Source organism: Bombus vancouverensis, chromosome 18 (assembly GCF_051014615.1).
Source record: "Bombus vancouverensis nearcticus chromosome 18, iyBomVanc1_principal, whole genome shotgun sequence".
Lineage (NCBI taxonomy): Eukaryota > Metazoa > Arthropoda > Insecta > Hymenoptera > Apidae > Bombus > Bombus vancouverensis.
Genome location: NC_134928.1, coordinates 1,092,284 through 1,106,735, shown reverse-complemented (window position 1 = coordinate 1,106,735; position 14,452 = coordinate 1,092,284). Strand labels below are relative to the sequence as shown.

Genomic DNA, 14,452 nt, shown 5'->3' with positions numbered 1-14,452 from the left:
ATCGGCCAAAATTACACCTTTAATATATTCCGATATTACATTACCGTGATGTAATATTTATCATGCTTATTTTGTACGTAAAACGAATCGTTGGAATATTCCCGAAACTAACGAAGCATTTCCCAAAAGTTAAACCGAAGAAATTAACGCGAATAGTTAAGTGAAATTTTTCCATTAACTTGCTGACCAACCGGCAAATAAAAAATCATAAAAATTGTTTCAATGTGTTGAGGTCACGCATAACTTCTTTTTTCATTGACGATTACCAAACAGGTAAAATTTCGAAATTGTACGAAGGCCACGTGACCAGATCGTATTGGAATTTGAAGTGCATGGAAAAAGACAACTCGAAGTACAAACCTTGAGCTGTACTACTCGAAGTACAAACGTGAACTAATGGATGCAGAAAAGCAATTAACGCCAAACATCCGAACAGCATCTTGGAGCCCGTCATTGTTCTGAAATAAAAGAAGTGACGAATTAAAAAGACGCAGGACTAATAATAATAAAGGAAACTTAGTTCGTATTATAAATTGAATTTACATCAGAAAAGAAGCACGATCAAACGAAACAGATCGTAGAAATGACAAATATCATCGATATACGTTTCAGTGTAATTTCACTTTTGAAAATTATTTAGTTTAATACGATCGTATTCATCGCTCTGAAACTTTCATTGTGCTGCAATTTGTGCTGCGTCTTTTTAATTTCTCTATCTTTCTGTGTTTTCGGAAAAATTACTTGAAAGATTAAGAATTGCTTGCCTTATTTTATTTTCGATTAGTTAGGATTTGATTATTCCAGGTAAGGTTTATTATTTATAACTGGTTTTATCACTTGTTTATTATTTAGGAGTTTGTTATTTTAGGATTAGTACCTTTTAGGATTTCTTATCCTTCGAGTTTCTGTTTCAGATATCTAGGTCTATTTCAAGATGTTTTATTACATTAGGATTATTTATTCGATTAAGATAATTTAAGAGTTTCACAATGTACAAAGAAATAATCGCGTGAAATTTAGATTTATGCTTTAAACGTATTAAACACGCGGTAATTTCAATGTCTATAGCCTCGAACGTGTTCTGATTAGTTGTGTCATTGTCTGTGACATTGAAATCACAAAAATTGGGTTTTTTGGGTATTTCCTGTATCATCTGATTTGTACAGTACTATTTTAACGCAAGGACAGGAAAGTTATTATATATTTCCCGTCCATTATTTGAATCGTTGTGAAGTGTAACGAATTATATTCGATTCGAGGAGATGTTAATGAATTACCCATTTCATATGTAATTACATGGAAATAAAAATCATTGCAAAAATAATTGATCTAATGACAACGGAATTTCCAATATTTTTTTGTTTCGTCACGTCTTTTTCATAATATATCTTTTATAGGTACGTGATTTATTAATCGTTCGAATGGAAATAATTATTCGTATAATATTCAAATGATTCTAGCCATAAAATAAATTAAAACGATACCTGTAATGCAATCTGCGTATGACGTCAACCTCGATCTATGCTTATACAAGAAATTTTATCAATCAATAACTAGATATACAATAATCAAATATTATAAAATTTCCTGAAAACCTTTAGGTGTTAATATTAAGGTGTTAATATCTTTAATATTTGCAAGTTATTGTTTAGCGCTAATTAGTTAGAATGTAACAAGTGGTGTACCAGAATTGAGATAATTAAGCCACACGAACAATCTTATTTAGATCTTTTTAATTTTTTAATTCTCTTTTGCTCTAATACTTCGTAAAATTAATCTTCATTAGCTACTACACTTCATAGAATAACAAGAGATAATTTTTCTTATATAACGTTTCATTCATAAAATCTATCATTAAAGTATATCTTCATAAAAATATCATTCCATACTAACGGTATATTTGGTGTCATACGAGATAACAGTTACCAGTGATGACATATGTAACTTTATAAAGATATCTCGTTTTATTATATATTAAAAGAATGTACTCATTGCTGCTATATTTCAGATGAAAAAAAGGAGGCAATGATTTTACAGTAAAATCGTTCGTTTACAACTGATTCATTTACATTTCATGATAATACTGTGCATTCTGAATATGCTATGATTTGGTTTAAAATAATAAATAGTCCATTCTTGCATACTATTGCTCCAGCTTTACTTGTATTTTCGATATTGGTATAAATAGAAAGACAATTAATGTCGTTCGAGTCTATTTTCGGATCATTTATATTACGTTTAATCCATATAGTTATTATATGAGACATAGTATCGTAAAATTTGGAAGAATAAAACGTTCGTACAGGAAGTACATTTTATAAGAACTCCAACAAATCTGCGTGTGCACCTAAAATACAAACTGATAGTGATTGTTCATAAGTTTATATACATTATCTAATGTCAATCGAAGGTATCAATTCTTTTTCTCCATAAGAGTACTTTTTCATTTATATGTGTTCAAAAATACATGTGTTCAACCGTGAAGCATATGTCACCTACAACGAAAAAGAGTTTTCCTATACTTAATATTTCCTTTATATACCTATGAAAGTCTATTCTTCGCGTAGTATGAAATTGTGAATAAATCTGGAATATTGTTCAATCTGAAAAGAAAAATAACTTATTGACATCATTCATTGATACGAGATTCAGAATGTTTGTTTTGTCTTGCAGAAAAAGAAGGCAGCCCTTTCTTTTAATGTGAAATAGAAAGCGAAAATTTGAAAACAGATTTTTTGGAAATTTACTTGCAAATATCGTTTTCAATATCGTGATTTTCTTCCCAATGGTACTGTACTTTCAAATTTTCCAGTACCCCTCTAAAAACAAAAAGTCGAACCTCGTTATTATCAACGTAGGCATTACAAGGAAGAGAAGTATTAGAAAGCAGCTCCTTTTTATTATGGATTTCTTTATAATCATGTAAATAAGAAATTCCGGAAATTTTTTCCTCAAGAATTTAATTCTTGTGTTTTGATTGATAATTATTACACTACATACTAACTTTTCGCATACTGTTCGCGTCTAACAATTTCCTAATAATAACTACTTCAAAATTACATATGTTCTTGCACGAATTCAAAAGTACGTATGATACAATTACAATTGATTCTAAAATAATAATTATTTAAAGATATTAAGATACTAATTAAACGTTTCACTATATTTCAAAATCTGGAACAACAAATTTTTATTTATAAAAAATGAAACTGTGTTTATATATTCTTTGTCATGATGCTATTTCTTATTACCATGTCGACATTTTTTAAAATTCATTTTGTTATCTCTACGCAATATGAAAATTCATATACTGCTTAATATTTTTTACATATTATCCATCCACCGCATGATATCTCCTGAAAAATCAAAATATTAATGTTATATTATTACAATGCTTCTTAAATTTCAATTTTTGACAAATTTGAAATCCAATATATTTTGCACAATTATTATTTATCAAAAAATTCTAAGTTAGTAACTTTCTTTTCAAATGGCAAATAACATATACTTTGACTTACCTGTAAGTTTTTGTTCCTAATCATCATTTCCTCTTATAGAACATCATTATTGTTCTTATAATTACTACCAGTGTCATAGATATTGTAGTGGCTACAACTGAATTAATAGAAAATGATAAATAACTGTGTATAACAATAACACATAACTGTGTATAACAATGACACATAACTTTTACTTACATATCAGTCGATAAAGGATTACTGTGATATCCTGTTGATGTTTCTTAAGACACTTGATTAGGTGTGATACGGTATCATTCCTTATGGTATACTGTAGATAAGTATTTTAGAAAATAACAAGAATAAATCTAAATTATTCAGAGGTTCCAGTTTCGGCTTAGACATAAATACAGGACCATTTGCAAAGAAGAAAGGGTGCGTTTCTACAGCCTCGTTATAGTAACCATGAATACCAATCTCTGAATTACTGGTTACTAAACATAAATATCCTATAAAATTTAATATATTTCTTTAATTTTTAATACATACATGAGTTAGTAGTTCTAAATTATGAATCATCCTACCTGTGATATTACACTTTTCCTTATAATATCATCACTCATGTGAACAACATTAAGATCATGTAAACCATGTCATCCTATCTTACTGTGAAGATACTTAGTTATGTTATCTAACATTATAAAAATATCATCAAATTCAAGTCCTTTTATTCACATCACATGGCCATGACGATCTGGTTCTTCGTTATATAATGTTCTAAAATTTGTCGTACATATAGGATGTACAAACCGTGATATCAAGGTATCAGTTCTTCCTTCCCAAGGGACAGTTTCATTAAAATCCTGATAGAATTAAAAATTAATTATTAATATTCTAACAATCATATATGTTAAATACATTATAGTCAACGATATATACCTGAGCGAATGTAGGGGTGATTCCTTGATAATTATAAATGTCATCAGCCCACATCATTGTGCCACTTCTTTGTACTCCAGCCTCTAGATTAACAGCCTAAACAAACATACAAAATTTTATAGAAGCTGTACAAAATATAGTATATATGCGCAATATTGAAGCGTTCAAGGGGATATAAAGGTAATGTACATCACATACACGTGTACTCTCATGCAACAAAATACAATTAGATTTAATAGTATAAGCTCTTTTGTTCATCATAATAGATTGGAAATTTAAGTGTCTTATGAGGGTGAGTAAAAAGTTACCCGCTCTGTCGGTGTAGAATTTATTTTAGGCAATTGTCAAAAAAGACATACATCATTTTTTGACATAATCACTCAATTTCTGTATACACTTTGTCCATTTGCTGAAGGACCTTCGTATTTTCTCATTAAAAAATGTTTTGGGCTGAGCTGCGAACCACGAATGCATCGTCGTCTTCACCTTTTCATCAGCTTTTTCGGCATCCATCTCGCACAAACTTTTTAAAACCCAAATCTGTCGTGCACTATTGCATAAGCAGAGCCGTGGCTGATTTGCAAATGATTTGCCACATTATCCAGCGTCACTCGTCTATTCCATAGAGCATAAGTTCATGAGCACGTTCAATGTTGTCATCGTGGATGTGGACGGGCGTCCAGCTGTTTTTTCATAACACTTATGCGATCCTCTTTGAACTTTTGTGCCCATTCGAACACATTTCGTGACAAAACACTTTCTCCATAATGTGCATTAAATCTTTGATAAATATAGGCATCAAACATAACCTCCGACCACAAGAAACGAATCACAGCATCCTGCACTGTTTTCCTGCAAATGGCCATTGCAAAGCGCCATTACTCGCGCAACGGTCACAAACGAATTGACGTAACACAATAAAACCTGCGCAGCAGCACTGAACAGATATTGACGTCATACGAAGAGTGCAGATGGATCAATACGGTCGACAGAGGTTTTAACTATCTGGAGTGCGGATAAATTTTTACCGAGAGTCGTATAGGAATCTATAATCTGTAAGTACACCTTTGGCTGAATGGAAATTTCTCTTACATATAGTCAAAAATGCAGAAACAGTGTATTGAATTGGAAAGTGATAAAAAATAAGCGAAGTTTCGAGGTTGCATGTGATTGCATGAGTACACAGGACGTTTTTAGCGAATAAAAAATAATTTTGAAAGACACGAGACTTATCTTGTATTTTATGCACTCTCTGTGTCCGAATCTCCAGAAGCTCTCTATCTTATGAAGTGTTTTAGATTAGCCGGAAAATTTTGTATGTACATACAAGAAGTATACGATCTAGGTGGAATATTCCATTATTCTCTTGATACAACAGAAACGAAATTTACAGAACTTCTCAGAAAGTTGGTTTATTATTACCAAATTAATAGAATTAATATACGTTTATCATCTTTACATACCTAAGTCGTGGAGGTCTATCGTGCGTAAAAAATTAGTGTCGTTTCAAAGTTACATTTCGTACATTTTAAGCCTATAATTTGTAACGTACAAAACAATGTAAATTTGAGCTGTTTCTTATCTCCACAATAAGAAAATCCAACTTTACGTTTTTTACACAATGATATTTATGGAACAGTAATATCATATTATTGCATCGCTTGGAGAATGAAGTCAAGGTACGATGTGACCCTAGTGTAAACGCTGGGATAGCCAGCTGTGCCGCACTTATAAGCATAAGACACAATACCTATTAAATACGAGGTTAATTCATGTTGTATCAGCAGTGGTCCGCCGCGGTCAGCCTGAAAGGATCGTTAAATTTTTAATCAAAGATACTGAAATATATCAATCGAATTGTATTGAAATTACACTTATATACAGTAATAATCTTCTATTGATTTGTGTATTGAAATACTCCAATTTATAATGTACATGTTATATGTATTTTGAGCAAAACTAAGATTAGAAGGAAATTAGATTAAATACCATAATGAGGTGTGAGAAGTGGGCAAAACTATTAAATTGTGTTTATCTATTATTTTTAATGTTTAAGACGTCGATTTGATGTTAATTCGAATTGACGTGTCTTCAGATACCGTATAGTTTGTAGTAACTCTGTAACTTAATTACCGTACAAGAATCCTCTCCACCCTGAGCATGTTCGGCGCATATTATACCATCAGTGATATCAGGTGCATTAGGAAATTTGGAATAAGCTATTTTGCATTCGGCGTTCTTAATCACTGGCATTTGTACTTCCATTAATGCATTACGTCGTGGTCGTCCTACGAAGAAAATAAGAAAGATATTTAAGACTGGAACTGTTTAATTTTATTATAAAATTGATATCACTTACTATATCTTAACGCTCTCCATCCAGCAACAAGGGGGTTATAGCCGACGAAGTTGCTCTTTCGTAGGGGCTCTTTCGTACAAATGGGATATACGTACCCTGAAAAATAAAAAAATAAATGAAAATGCAGGAAACGAATGACCAAAAGTATGAGAAAGAATTGTACACGCTTTATGACACAATATATGTGTACAGTAAGAAATTTCAGGATATGATACTTCAGTAATACTCAATAGCATATATATATATATTTGAGGACTTACTCGAAAATGGCACCTCCTCCACCAATCTAAGAATGGCAATATTATGATTGTGTATGTTTTCTATTCCATCCATATGTGCACAATGTGCTGCGGTCAAAACATGCCTAGTTGATATCAGGGAACCTCCGCACTTCCATAGTGGTTTGTCTGGGTTTCGGGGATTACGAAAACCTAATGCAGCGATCCATGGCCAAGCGCCTAAAATGCAATAGTCATAGTTGTGAATATACATAATTTTTTCTCACGTAACGAGTAACAACGATTATTACCTATTCGATATTCGATCATACAGCAGACGATAAGTACATACGTACAAATACTCTGAAATAGAGATTTGATAAAGACAGAAATTAAATTTTTATTCCAGTGGAATACAAATTATTAAATAATTCTATATAATTTCTATTTGAACTATACTGAACTATAAAGTTCAAACGTGTAATTTCTGCCCTAACAGTTTTTGATCTCTATCCATATTATTACTCCTATATCAATTTTTTATTTCAAGCAAAAAGATACTCTTCCTAACATGAAGTAAAAGAAAGAAATAATTCAAGTTAATAAGTAAAGTTACTACCGATAAAATCATAGCATTATTATTTGGTCTAATTGAAATGTACATTGATGTGCTGTTTAATGCCTTTAAAGTTCATTCTTTGCAGTAAATGGCTTATTATTAATCGGAAAGAAAGACATAAAACGTACCAAGTTCAGCTGGTTTACCATCGACCACCCTGGTATGAGAGACGTTGCTAAAACCACAGTATGGTGGTCGCAAAGCCTTATACTTATACACAGTTTTTATTAAAATTTCTCTCTTCTCCTTGTTTGGATCGTTCGGACAGCAAACGATCGTAACATTGCCCTGGTATCTGCACACTGATCGTCTATAAAAATCGGTGGCTGTACGGTACTGTATCTGCCATATTTCTTGCAGAGGTTTACATTTTCTGTAGTCAAGGCACCTGCCTTCTTGATTGTTCGGTGTGGTACATTCTGGATCAAACAATTTTAAAACATTTATACAGTTCAAAGATGCGTAAGAAAGCGACACCGATTACTCAACTTTCGAAGTAAAAAGCCGATCAAGTCCACCGGATTGCCCTACAGACACGTATTAATCCGTAAGAGTTAGTCATCATGTTGATAATAATTATCTAAAGAAACTCACGTGAAAATATAAAATTTTAATTGATTAGATATTGTGTTAGCCATACTTAAGAAAGAAAATGAAAATGAATGAAATGAAATAAAAGGACTACCTTCAACCTCATTTTTTAAATAAACACTTTGTCAGTTTTGCGGTAAATAAATTCTTAGGAATTCAGGACAGTTTTTAGTGAATCATTTTGTTTCGACCGTTCGCGGAGAGACGCGATCGCGAGATAGCACGTCAACGAGAGTTGTAAGTTCCCGTTACGATTAAATAATCGACGCCACGAACTGATCGATCCCCTTATTTCGATTATGATAATAAGGGTAGTTCAATGAAATTCCACAGAATTAACACAAATAAATTAATGTTTATTTCAACAACTTATTAACTAGAAAGATATAAATGGAACAAAAAAAATGTAACTGCGTTTTGGTTGATAAGTAATGCGCGACATAACAGATGTGTAGACGGTTCGACTTCTCGAAAAGTTCTGAACGCCTTTCGATTTTTTTCGTTTTTTCTGGAAGTCGCCCTGCTTAATGAACCATGCGCTTGCCACTACAATGTTTGTTTGCCGGGCAGACGCGACGATCCGTCTGCGACATTATAGTGCCGCGATCGATAGTTAAGAATATGACCTATGGTAAGCCGCATGGCGTAACATTCTCCCCCCGTTGAGAGGGTACCGATCAAACTAGCGAGGTGTGGTTGAAGTTCCCATCTTATTTCGTCTCGGTGGCTAGTTGTTCGGGTTTCTCGAGATCGGGTTGAATTGGCAGTGGGACAAGCCTTTTGACGCCCCGATCCAAAATGCTCTTTACCGTCTGAACTGTAGCTGTCCGGATGACACCATCGGCGCCTGGATGAACCTTGATAACTCGGCCCAGAGGCCAATGCACGGAGGGAACGTTGTCCTCTCTGAGGATGACGATTGTGCCCTTTTGGATGCTGTGTCCACCCTTGCTCCATTTATTGCGGTTGGTTAGCTCGTTCAAATACTCCTTATGCCAGCGGTTCCAAAAATGTTGTTTAAGCTGTTGGATATGCTGCCATTTGGAGAGTCGGTTCGATGGAATGTCTCTGAAATCTCGATCACGTAAGCACATTAATGAATCGCCAATGAGGAAATGTCCGGGAGTGAGGGCTAGGAGATCATTTGGATCGGTGGAGATAGGAGTTAGCGGGCGGGAATTGAGGACTGCTTCTATTTCTATGATAAGAGTATTACGGTGTTAAGCTCATATGTTTCTGTTTCTCCACTCGCGCTGCGCCATAATATCCTTTGATATTTCCGATCCCCTGGTCGTACGAGGAATTGCCGATACATTTTCTCGATGTCGCCAGTGAGTACGTACTGATGAGCGCGGAATCTAATTAATATACAAAATAAATTGTGAATTGATTCGAGAATATAGGATTTCCCCATTTTCATGATTATCGTGATTATTGTATAAATATATTTTTTAACATACTAATAATTAGGTACTTATAAATTAGTATTATCAATTATTTTGCATTTATAATTCCGCCTCTAGTATAAGTGTTAATTGAAAACTAACTTTATGTTTCAAAAAGTACTAGCAAAGTCGTTGAGTAACAAGCCACTGATGCTAACACAAATAGCATTGTCGTAATTAAATATTTCTAAATATTCATTTTTCATTTTGAACCTGTAGAAACAATTTATTATATATACTATTCGCTAAGTAATTGCATATTTAATTAAGTCGAAATATAAAACTTAGTTATTTTGATAATTTAGAAAATAAAAAACTGACAAACATTTCAATTTAATTTATGGTTGGAACAAAAGACAGTTATTTTTCATTAATTGAAATATTGCAATGCAGAGTACTTTCCAAAATACGCCGAGAGTATTCCTGATGGTGAAACGAGCGTTGCTTCATCGAACGCAGCTAAAGAAAACAACATCTATGTAGTTGGTGGTACGATGCCTGAAATAGAGGGCGATAAATTGTACAATACCTGTACTATTTGGGGTCCCGATGGAACTTTGATAGCAAAACACCGAAAGGTAAGTAATATATTCCTTTATGGCTTTGAATTTGAAAATATTGGGGTGAAGAAAGTGACTCTATCTGGGAATAATTTAGGAATATACATATGTACATACGTATACTATAACCAATTCTATAATTTACGGTTTATAAAATACGTTATGATACGGGAAACGCCCATTTTTGTTGTAATGTGTTTGTTGTTGTATAAATTTTTCACATACGAAAATACTTATTTTTTCTCCTTTTTAAACATTATTAAATGATAAGATTTTTTAATAAAAGAAAGTGATAAAAACGCTGTCAGTTATTAAATAAAAAATAATTAAAGTTTAGGAGTTGGTAACTTTGATATTAAATTACAAAAGTTGCAGCAATAGAATTAGCGACTACATTTTTATGTTATTAGGTACATCTATTCGACATCGACATTCCTAATAAGATTACTTTTCGAGAGAGTGATTCACTCAGTCCTGGTAACTCCCTAACGACGTTCGATGTGAAGGGCTGCAAAATAGGTATTGGCATTTGCTATGATATTAGATTCGAGGAAATGGCACGCATTTATCGGAACTGTCACGTCGATTCGGGGTAATTTCACGTTCCGCAAGCAAGGTGAGAGATTCGTACTTCAATTTTGATTGTTATTAGAAAATTTATTAAACACTGACAGAGTAACGATACAGAATGGTCAAACAGCACAGAAAAGAATGTCCAGTACTGACTTGAGAGGTACCTTTTTATATCAAGGACTTGGTTCCTGTGGAGGGGTTATCGCTGGATGCCGGTCACATAGGGTTTCTATTACTGTTTAGTCGCTATTTTGCTGGCCAAGGTATGTGAGATATAATCATCCTTTCGCTGCGTTCTCACGACCACCGTGACAGAACAAAGGTACAGTAACTTAATCGATCAATACTTAACTAGCAAAAAATTAAATATCTTTCTTAAATATATTCTATATAAAATTAATATAATCTGTAACTCTGTATAAAAAGAAGCTTAATTTAAAAAACCAGTATATTTGCTGAAAATGAAACAAATAAAAGAATTAAAAGCACAATAAGAGGACTGTCCTCGCATATTCAGAAATGATGGAATGTGAACCGTGCAACTACGAAGTTAATTGGTATTCGGTGGCTTCATATTTCCTGCTTCTCTGGGTTAGGTTGCCAAATGCTGATATATCCAGCGGCATTCAATATGACCACTGGACCACTGCACTGGTCATTACTTCAGCGTTTCAGAGCGAATGATAATCAATCATACGTTGCCTGCATATCACCGGCTCGTGTTCCTTAAGCAAGTTACGTCGCATGGGGACATACACAGTTGACCAATCCCTGGGGAAAGATTCTTTACGATTTGGAAACTCAAGAGAATATGGCAGTCACCGATATCAAAAAAAAAAAAAAAAAAAATTTCAACAAATAAATAAAAAAAAAAAAAGTCACCGATATCGGTAATTTACAGCTTAAAATTAAAAGCGAGAGATCCATGATGTAATTAATTTTTAGTCTCGTTAATTTATCGATTTAGCCATCTTCCTCTGTATTTGTTGAATTTATTAGTAAGCATTACTTATTACTTCGTATGTTTCTTTTTTCTATCAGATCTAAAAGTTGTTGAGGAAGTAAGGGCTCAGATACCTACATTTTCTCAGAGACGTACAGATTTGTACGACACTGTCTGTAAGAAGGAGTAACTCTGCACTAAAACAGAAAATGTTTTTTTATAATATTTCTACTACGATATCCTTTTTTTGTGAATTATTACTAATTTCTTATCATTTGTACTAAATGAATGACTCAATTAAGAAAACCAAAACGTTATAAATAATAATCTGTATATCTTGTGTATCAACATGTAATTGGATATTATAATAATATAGGAATGCTATAATAATATAGGATAATAATATAGGAGAATAATAATATAGAAAAGAATACATGCTTTTAAACACCTTTAATATCGATCACATAAATTGTTATAATTCACAATGATTACGCATACATAAAAGACCCCTTGATAGTAAAATTTACGATCAAAAGGCAATTACGTATCGTTTAACAACATTTAATTTATAACACCTTTTAAACATTTAGACAGATTAACACATAACACTTCTTATATATAAACATCAATTCGAAGTTATCAGCTTGGAGAAATTGGTCGATTAATACCTGTAGATTGTCTGTCTCGATGAAAGACTTAAAGAGAGCGAAAACATGATAATGCCGCTAATATAATATTCCTTCTTTCTTGTATCTGTCTGCCTCTCAGGTCGTTTTACTAATTACAATAAGTAATTTCGACTTCTTTACGCTCTCTTTTAACGCATTCGAGACCGAAAGAAATTCATATCAGTCAGTAGGCAAGGATATAATATACATATTTTATATATAACTTATGTAGTAATGTATATATCATGTTAATTTCATATTTTTTTCAATATAGAATTATTATATATATATATATAACTGTACATAATACATTATACAATAACATAGTATATAATTTTATACTTTAAAAATATGAGGCATACTATTTAAGATTGTCATCGATTTAATATCAAAGTATGAAAAGGATACCCTGGAGAAAGTAAAACACAGAATCATTCTAACTAAACATTCAGATCGTACCGACACCTAGGTATCGTCTTACAATTAAATCTCGGTCTCGAATGGATTAAAATGAAATACATACTTGCAGCTTCAACATCTTCAATATCGAGGAGATTCAAACTTTACAAATAAATGTAAATTGCGATGTAAAACAAAGCGATGTAAAAAGGGAAAAAGGAGGAAAGAAGGAACAGGGAAGCAAAGAGAAGAAACGAATTTTTCATTTTCTCTTGCCAGGAATATAAGATGCTAAGTAATCTTCCTAAGTAATCTCCTCCAGCTTTTTCTAGTTTGATCAATAACTATTAGTACATGTTAGGAAAACAAATAGAATTTTTGTTCTCAAGCGAGGTATAATTTAAATTTTGTATGTACACAAAAATGTTAAATATCTGTAATAAACATGGTATAATCAATTTTTTTACATAAAATTATGTTGTATAGGCTATTGTTATTTAAACATTTTAAATTGGATGAAGAAAAAAAATGACGCAAATAAAACGTAGGACATTTTAATTAAAGAGACTAATATAGAGATTTATCTACTTAACTGTGATTAAATCATCTCCACTTAACGCTCTACCTCTTCTATTAAATATGCTTCGTTAAACTATGATTACAGAGGATGGGTTTTTTGATAAAATGACATTCTGACAAATATATATAGATCGATATATATAGATATAGATAGACAAATATATAGATTCTTACAACAGTAGTTATGAATGAACAGTAGTTATTGTATCAATTCCGTTCTTCAGAAGCTTCATTTGTGAAAAGACAATTCGCCAGAATATGGATTCACTGTAGTTATAGCTATAGGATTTCAATCTAGTTGACAGACTTGCTTTACGTAGAGAATATCTGTCTCTTGCTCTACCTTATCGCGATTCTCTCCTCATCTTATACGCTTTGTCGAGCAAAGTAATATTGGCATATATCTCGGCTCTGGTTACAATCATTAGTTTCCGCCTAAACGGTTAGAATCACATAGCTCGCGCTCTACTCTCGTTTATTCAACATTCAGGCCATATGGTCGCATGCGACGAGTTTTATGTTAATTCCGACCGATTACAATACCTTTTTTTCGTTTACAAGGAACGACGAGACTGGCAGTTGCGTGATTTCCAATGCAAAAGCCGCGATATCTGCACGATAACCTAACCTCAACCGATTTTGTTGTACTATTCTTATGTGGACTTTGTTTGTACCACTTTCGTAACAAAAATAGAATACGTAGAACACAGCATTCCGTTATGCGATATTGTCGATTCCTAACATCCGAAAAATCAGAGATAATTTTTTCCCTACAGTTGTACATTTGTGTGAAAAATTACGAACGTAAAGTTGTTTGGTGCATGCACAGTCCTCCCCTCCCCTGCATTTGCGTGGACATGCTAGAAAGATTCACTTTTCCACGGTGAAACTGTATGTATTATAATTTCATTTTTACAAAGGTCGAACATCCTACTATGCATAAATTTAATATTAATATAAGCAGGTTTCGTGTTAAGTATTACATCTGACGTATAAGCACACGTGTGTACGAGCCTTGGTTTTAAATGTCTTATAGTAGACACCGAAAAGATTATTCAGTTGCATATCTGACTCAACATCAATATTTTACTAGGAGATAAC

General features: G+C 32.7%; 3 protein-coding genes and 1 long non-coding RNA gene across 5 annotated transcripts in view; 2 read left to right on the top strand and 2 right to left on the bottom strand.

Moving 5' to 3' along the window:
* LOC143304038 (uncharacterized) overlaps nucleotides 1–14,452 on the top strand; it is a 75,628-nt gene that overhangs the window by 54,997 nt on the left and 6,179 nt on the right. Inside the window, exon 1 of one of the 2 annotated variants that reach the window (XM_076626342.1) lies at nucleotides 10,895–11,025. The exons of the other annotated variant lie outside the window; for it this stretch is intronic. The gene's annotated coding sequence lies outside the window, so the exon portion shown is untranslated. Of the gene's footprint in view, nucleotides 1–10,894; nucleotides 11,026–14,452 lie in introns of those variants that run through there. 2 annotated transcript variants of the gene reach the window in all.
* Nucleotides 2,642–5,294, bottom strand: LOC143304042 (uncharacterized). The gene is made up of 6 exons (XR_013060737.1): nucleotides 4,706–5,294; nucleotides 4,398–4,493; nucleotides 4,043–4,321; nucleotides 3,699–3,967; nucleotides 3,519–3,615; nucleotides 2,642–3,356 (listed from the first exon to the last, which is right to left on the bottom strand). It is a non-coding gene; the product is annotated as an uncharacterized LOC143304042 (long non-coding RNA).
* LOC143304039 (venom serine protease Bi-VSP-like) lies at nucleotides 4,712–7,795 on the bottom strand. The gene is made up of 6 exons (XM_076626344.1): nucleotides 7,722–7,795; nucleotides 7,286–7,337; nucleotides 7,017–7,214; nucleotides 6,757–6,852; nucleotides 6,531–6,685; nucleotides 4,712–6,202 (listed from the first exon to the last, which is right to left on the bottom strand). Exons 1-6 carry the CDS (start codon nucleotides 7,740–7,742, stop codon nucleotides 6,047–6,049), a joined length of 678 nt encoding a protein of 225 aa, XP_076482459.1. The 5' UTR covers nucleotides 7,743–7,795; the 3' UTR covers nucleotides 4,712–6,046.
* LOC117161888 (omega-amidase NIT2-like) lies at nucleotides 5,342–13,248 on the top strand. The gene is made up of 5 exons (XM_076626345.1): nucleotides 5,342–5,452; nucleotides 10,023–10,207; nucleotides 10,600–10,781; nucleotides 10,864–11,084; nucleotides 11,359–13,248. The coding sequence occupies exons 2-4, from the start codon at nucleotides 10,124–10,126 to the stop codon at nucleotides 11,003–11,005; spliced, it is 408 nt and encodes a 135-aa protein (XP_076482460.1). The 5' UTR covers nucleotides 5,342–5,452; nucleotides 10,023–10,123; the 3' UTR covers nucleotides 11,006–11,084; nucleotides 11,359–13,248.

Excerpts from the sequence above, each read along its gene's own strand:
- LOC117161888 (XM_076626345.1), top strand. The coding sequence starts at position 10,124 with ATGCCTGAAATAGAGGGCGATAAATTGTACAATACCTGTACTATTTGG. Across the intron at positions 10,208-10,599 it reads TGATAGCAAAACACCGAAAG|GTACATCTATTCGACATCGA; the intron begins GTAAGTAATATA and ends TTATGTTATTAG. Across the intron at positions 10,782-10,863 it reads AACTGTCACGTCGATTCGGG|AGTAACGATACAGAATGGTC; the intron begins GTAATTTCACGT and ends AAACACTGACAG.
- LOC143304039 (XM_076626344.1), bottom strand. The coding sequence starts at position 7,742 with ATGGTAAACCAGCTGAACTTG. Across the intron at positions 7,338-7,721 it reads TGGTAAACCAGCTGAACTTG|AGTATTTGTACGTATGTACT; the intron begins GTACGTTTTATG and ends TCTCTATTTCAG. Across the intron at positions 6,203-6,530 it reads GTGGAGAGGATTCTTGTACG|GCTGACCGCGGCGGACCACT; the intron begins GTAATTAAGTTA and ends CGATCCTTTCAG.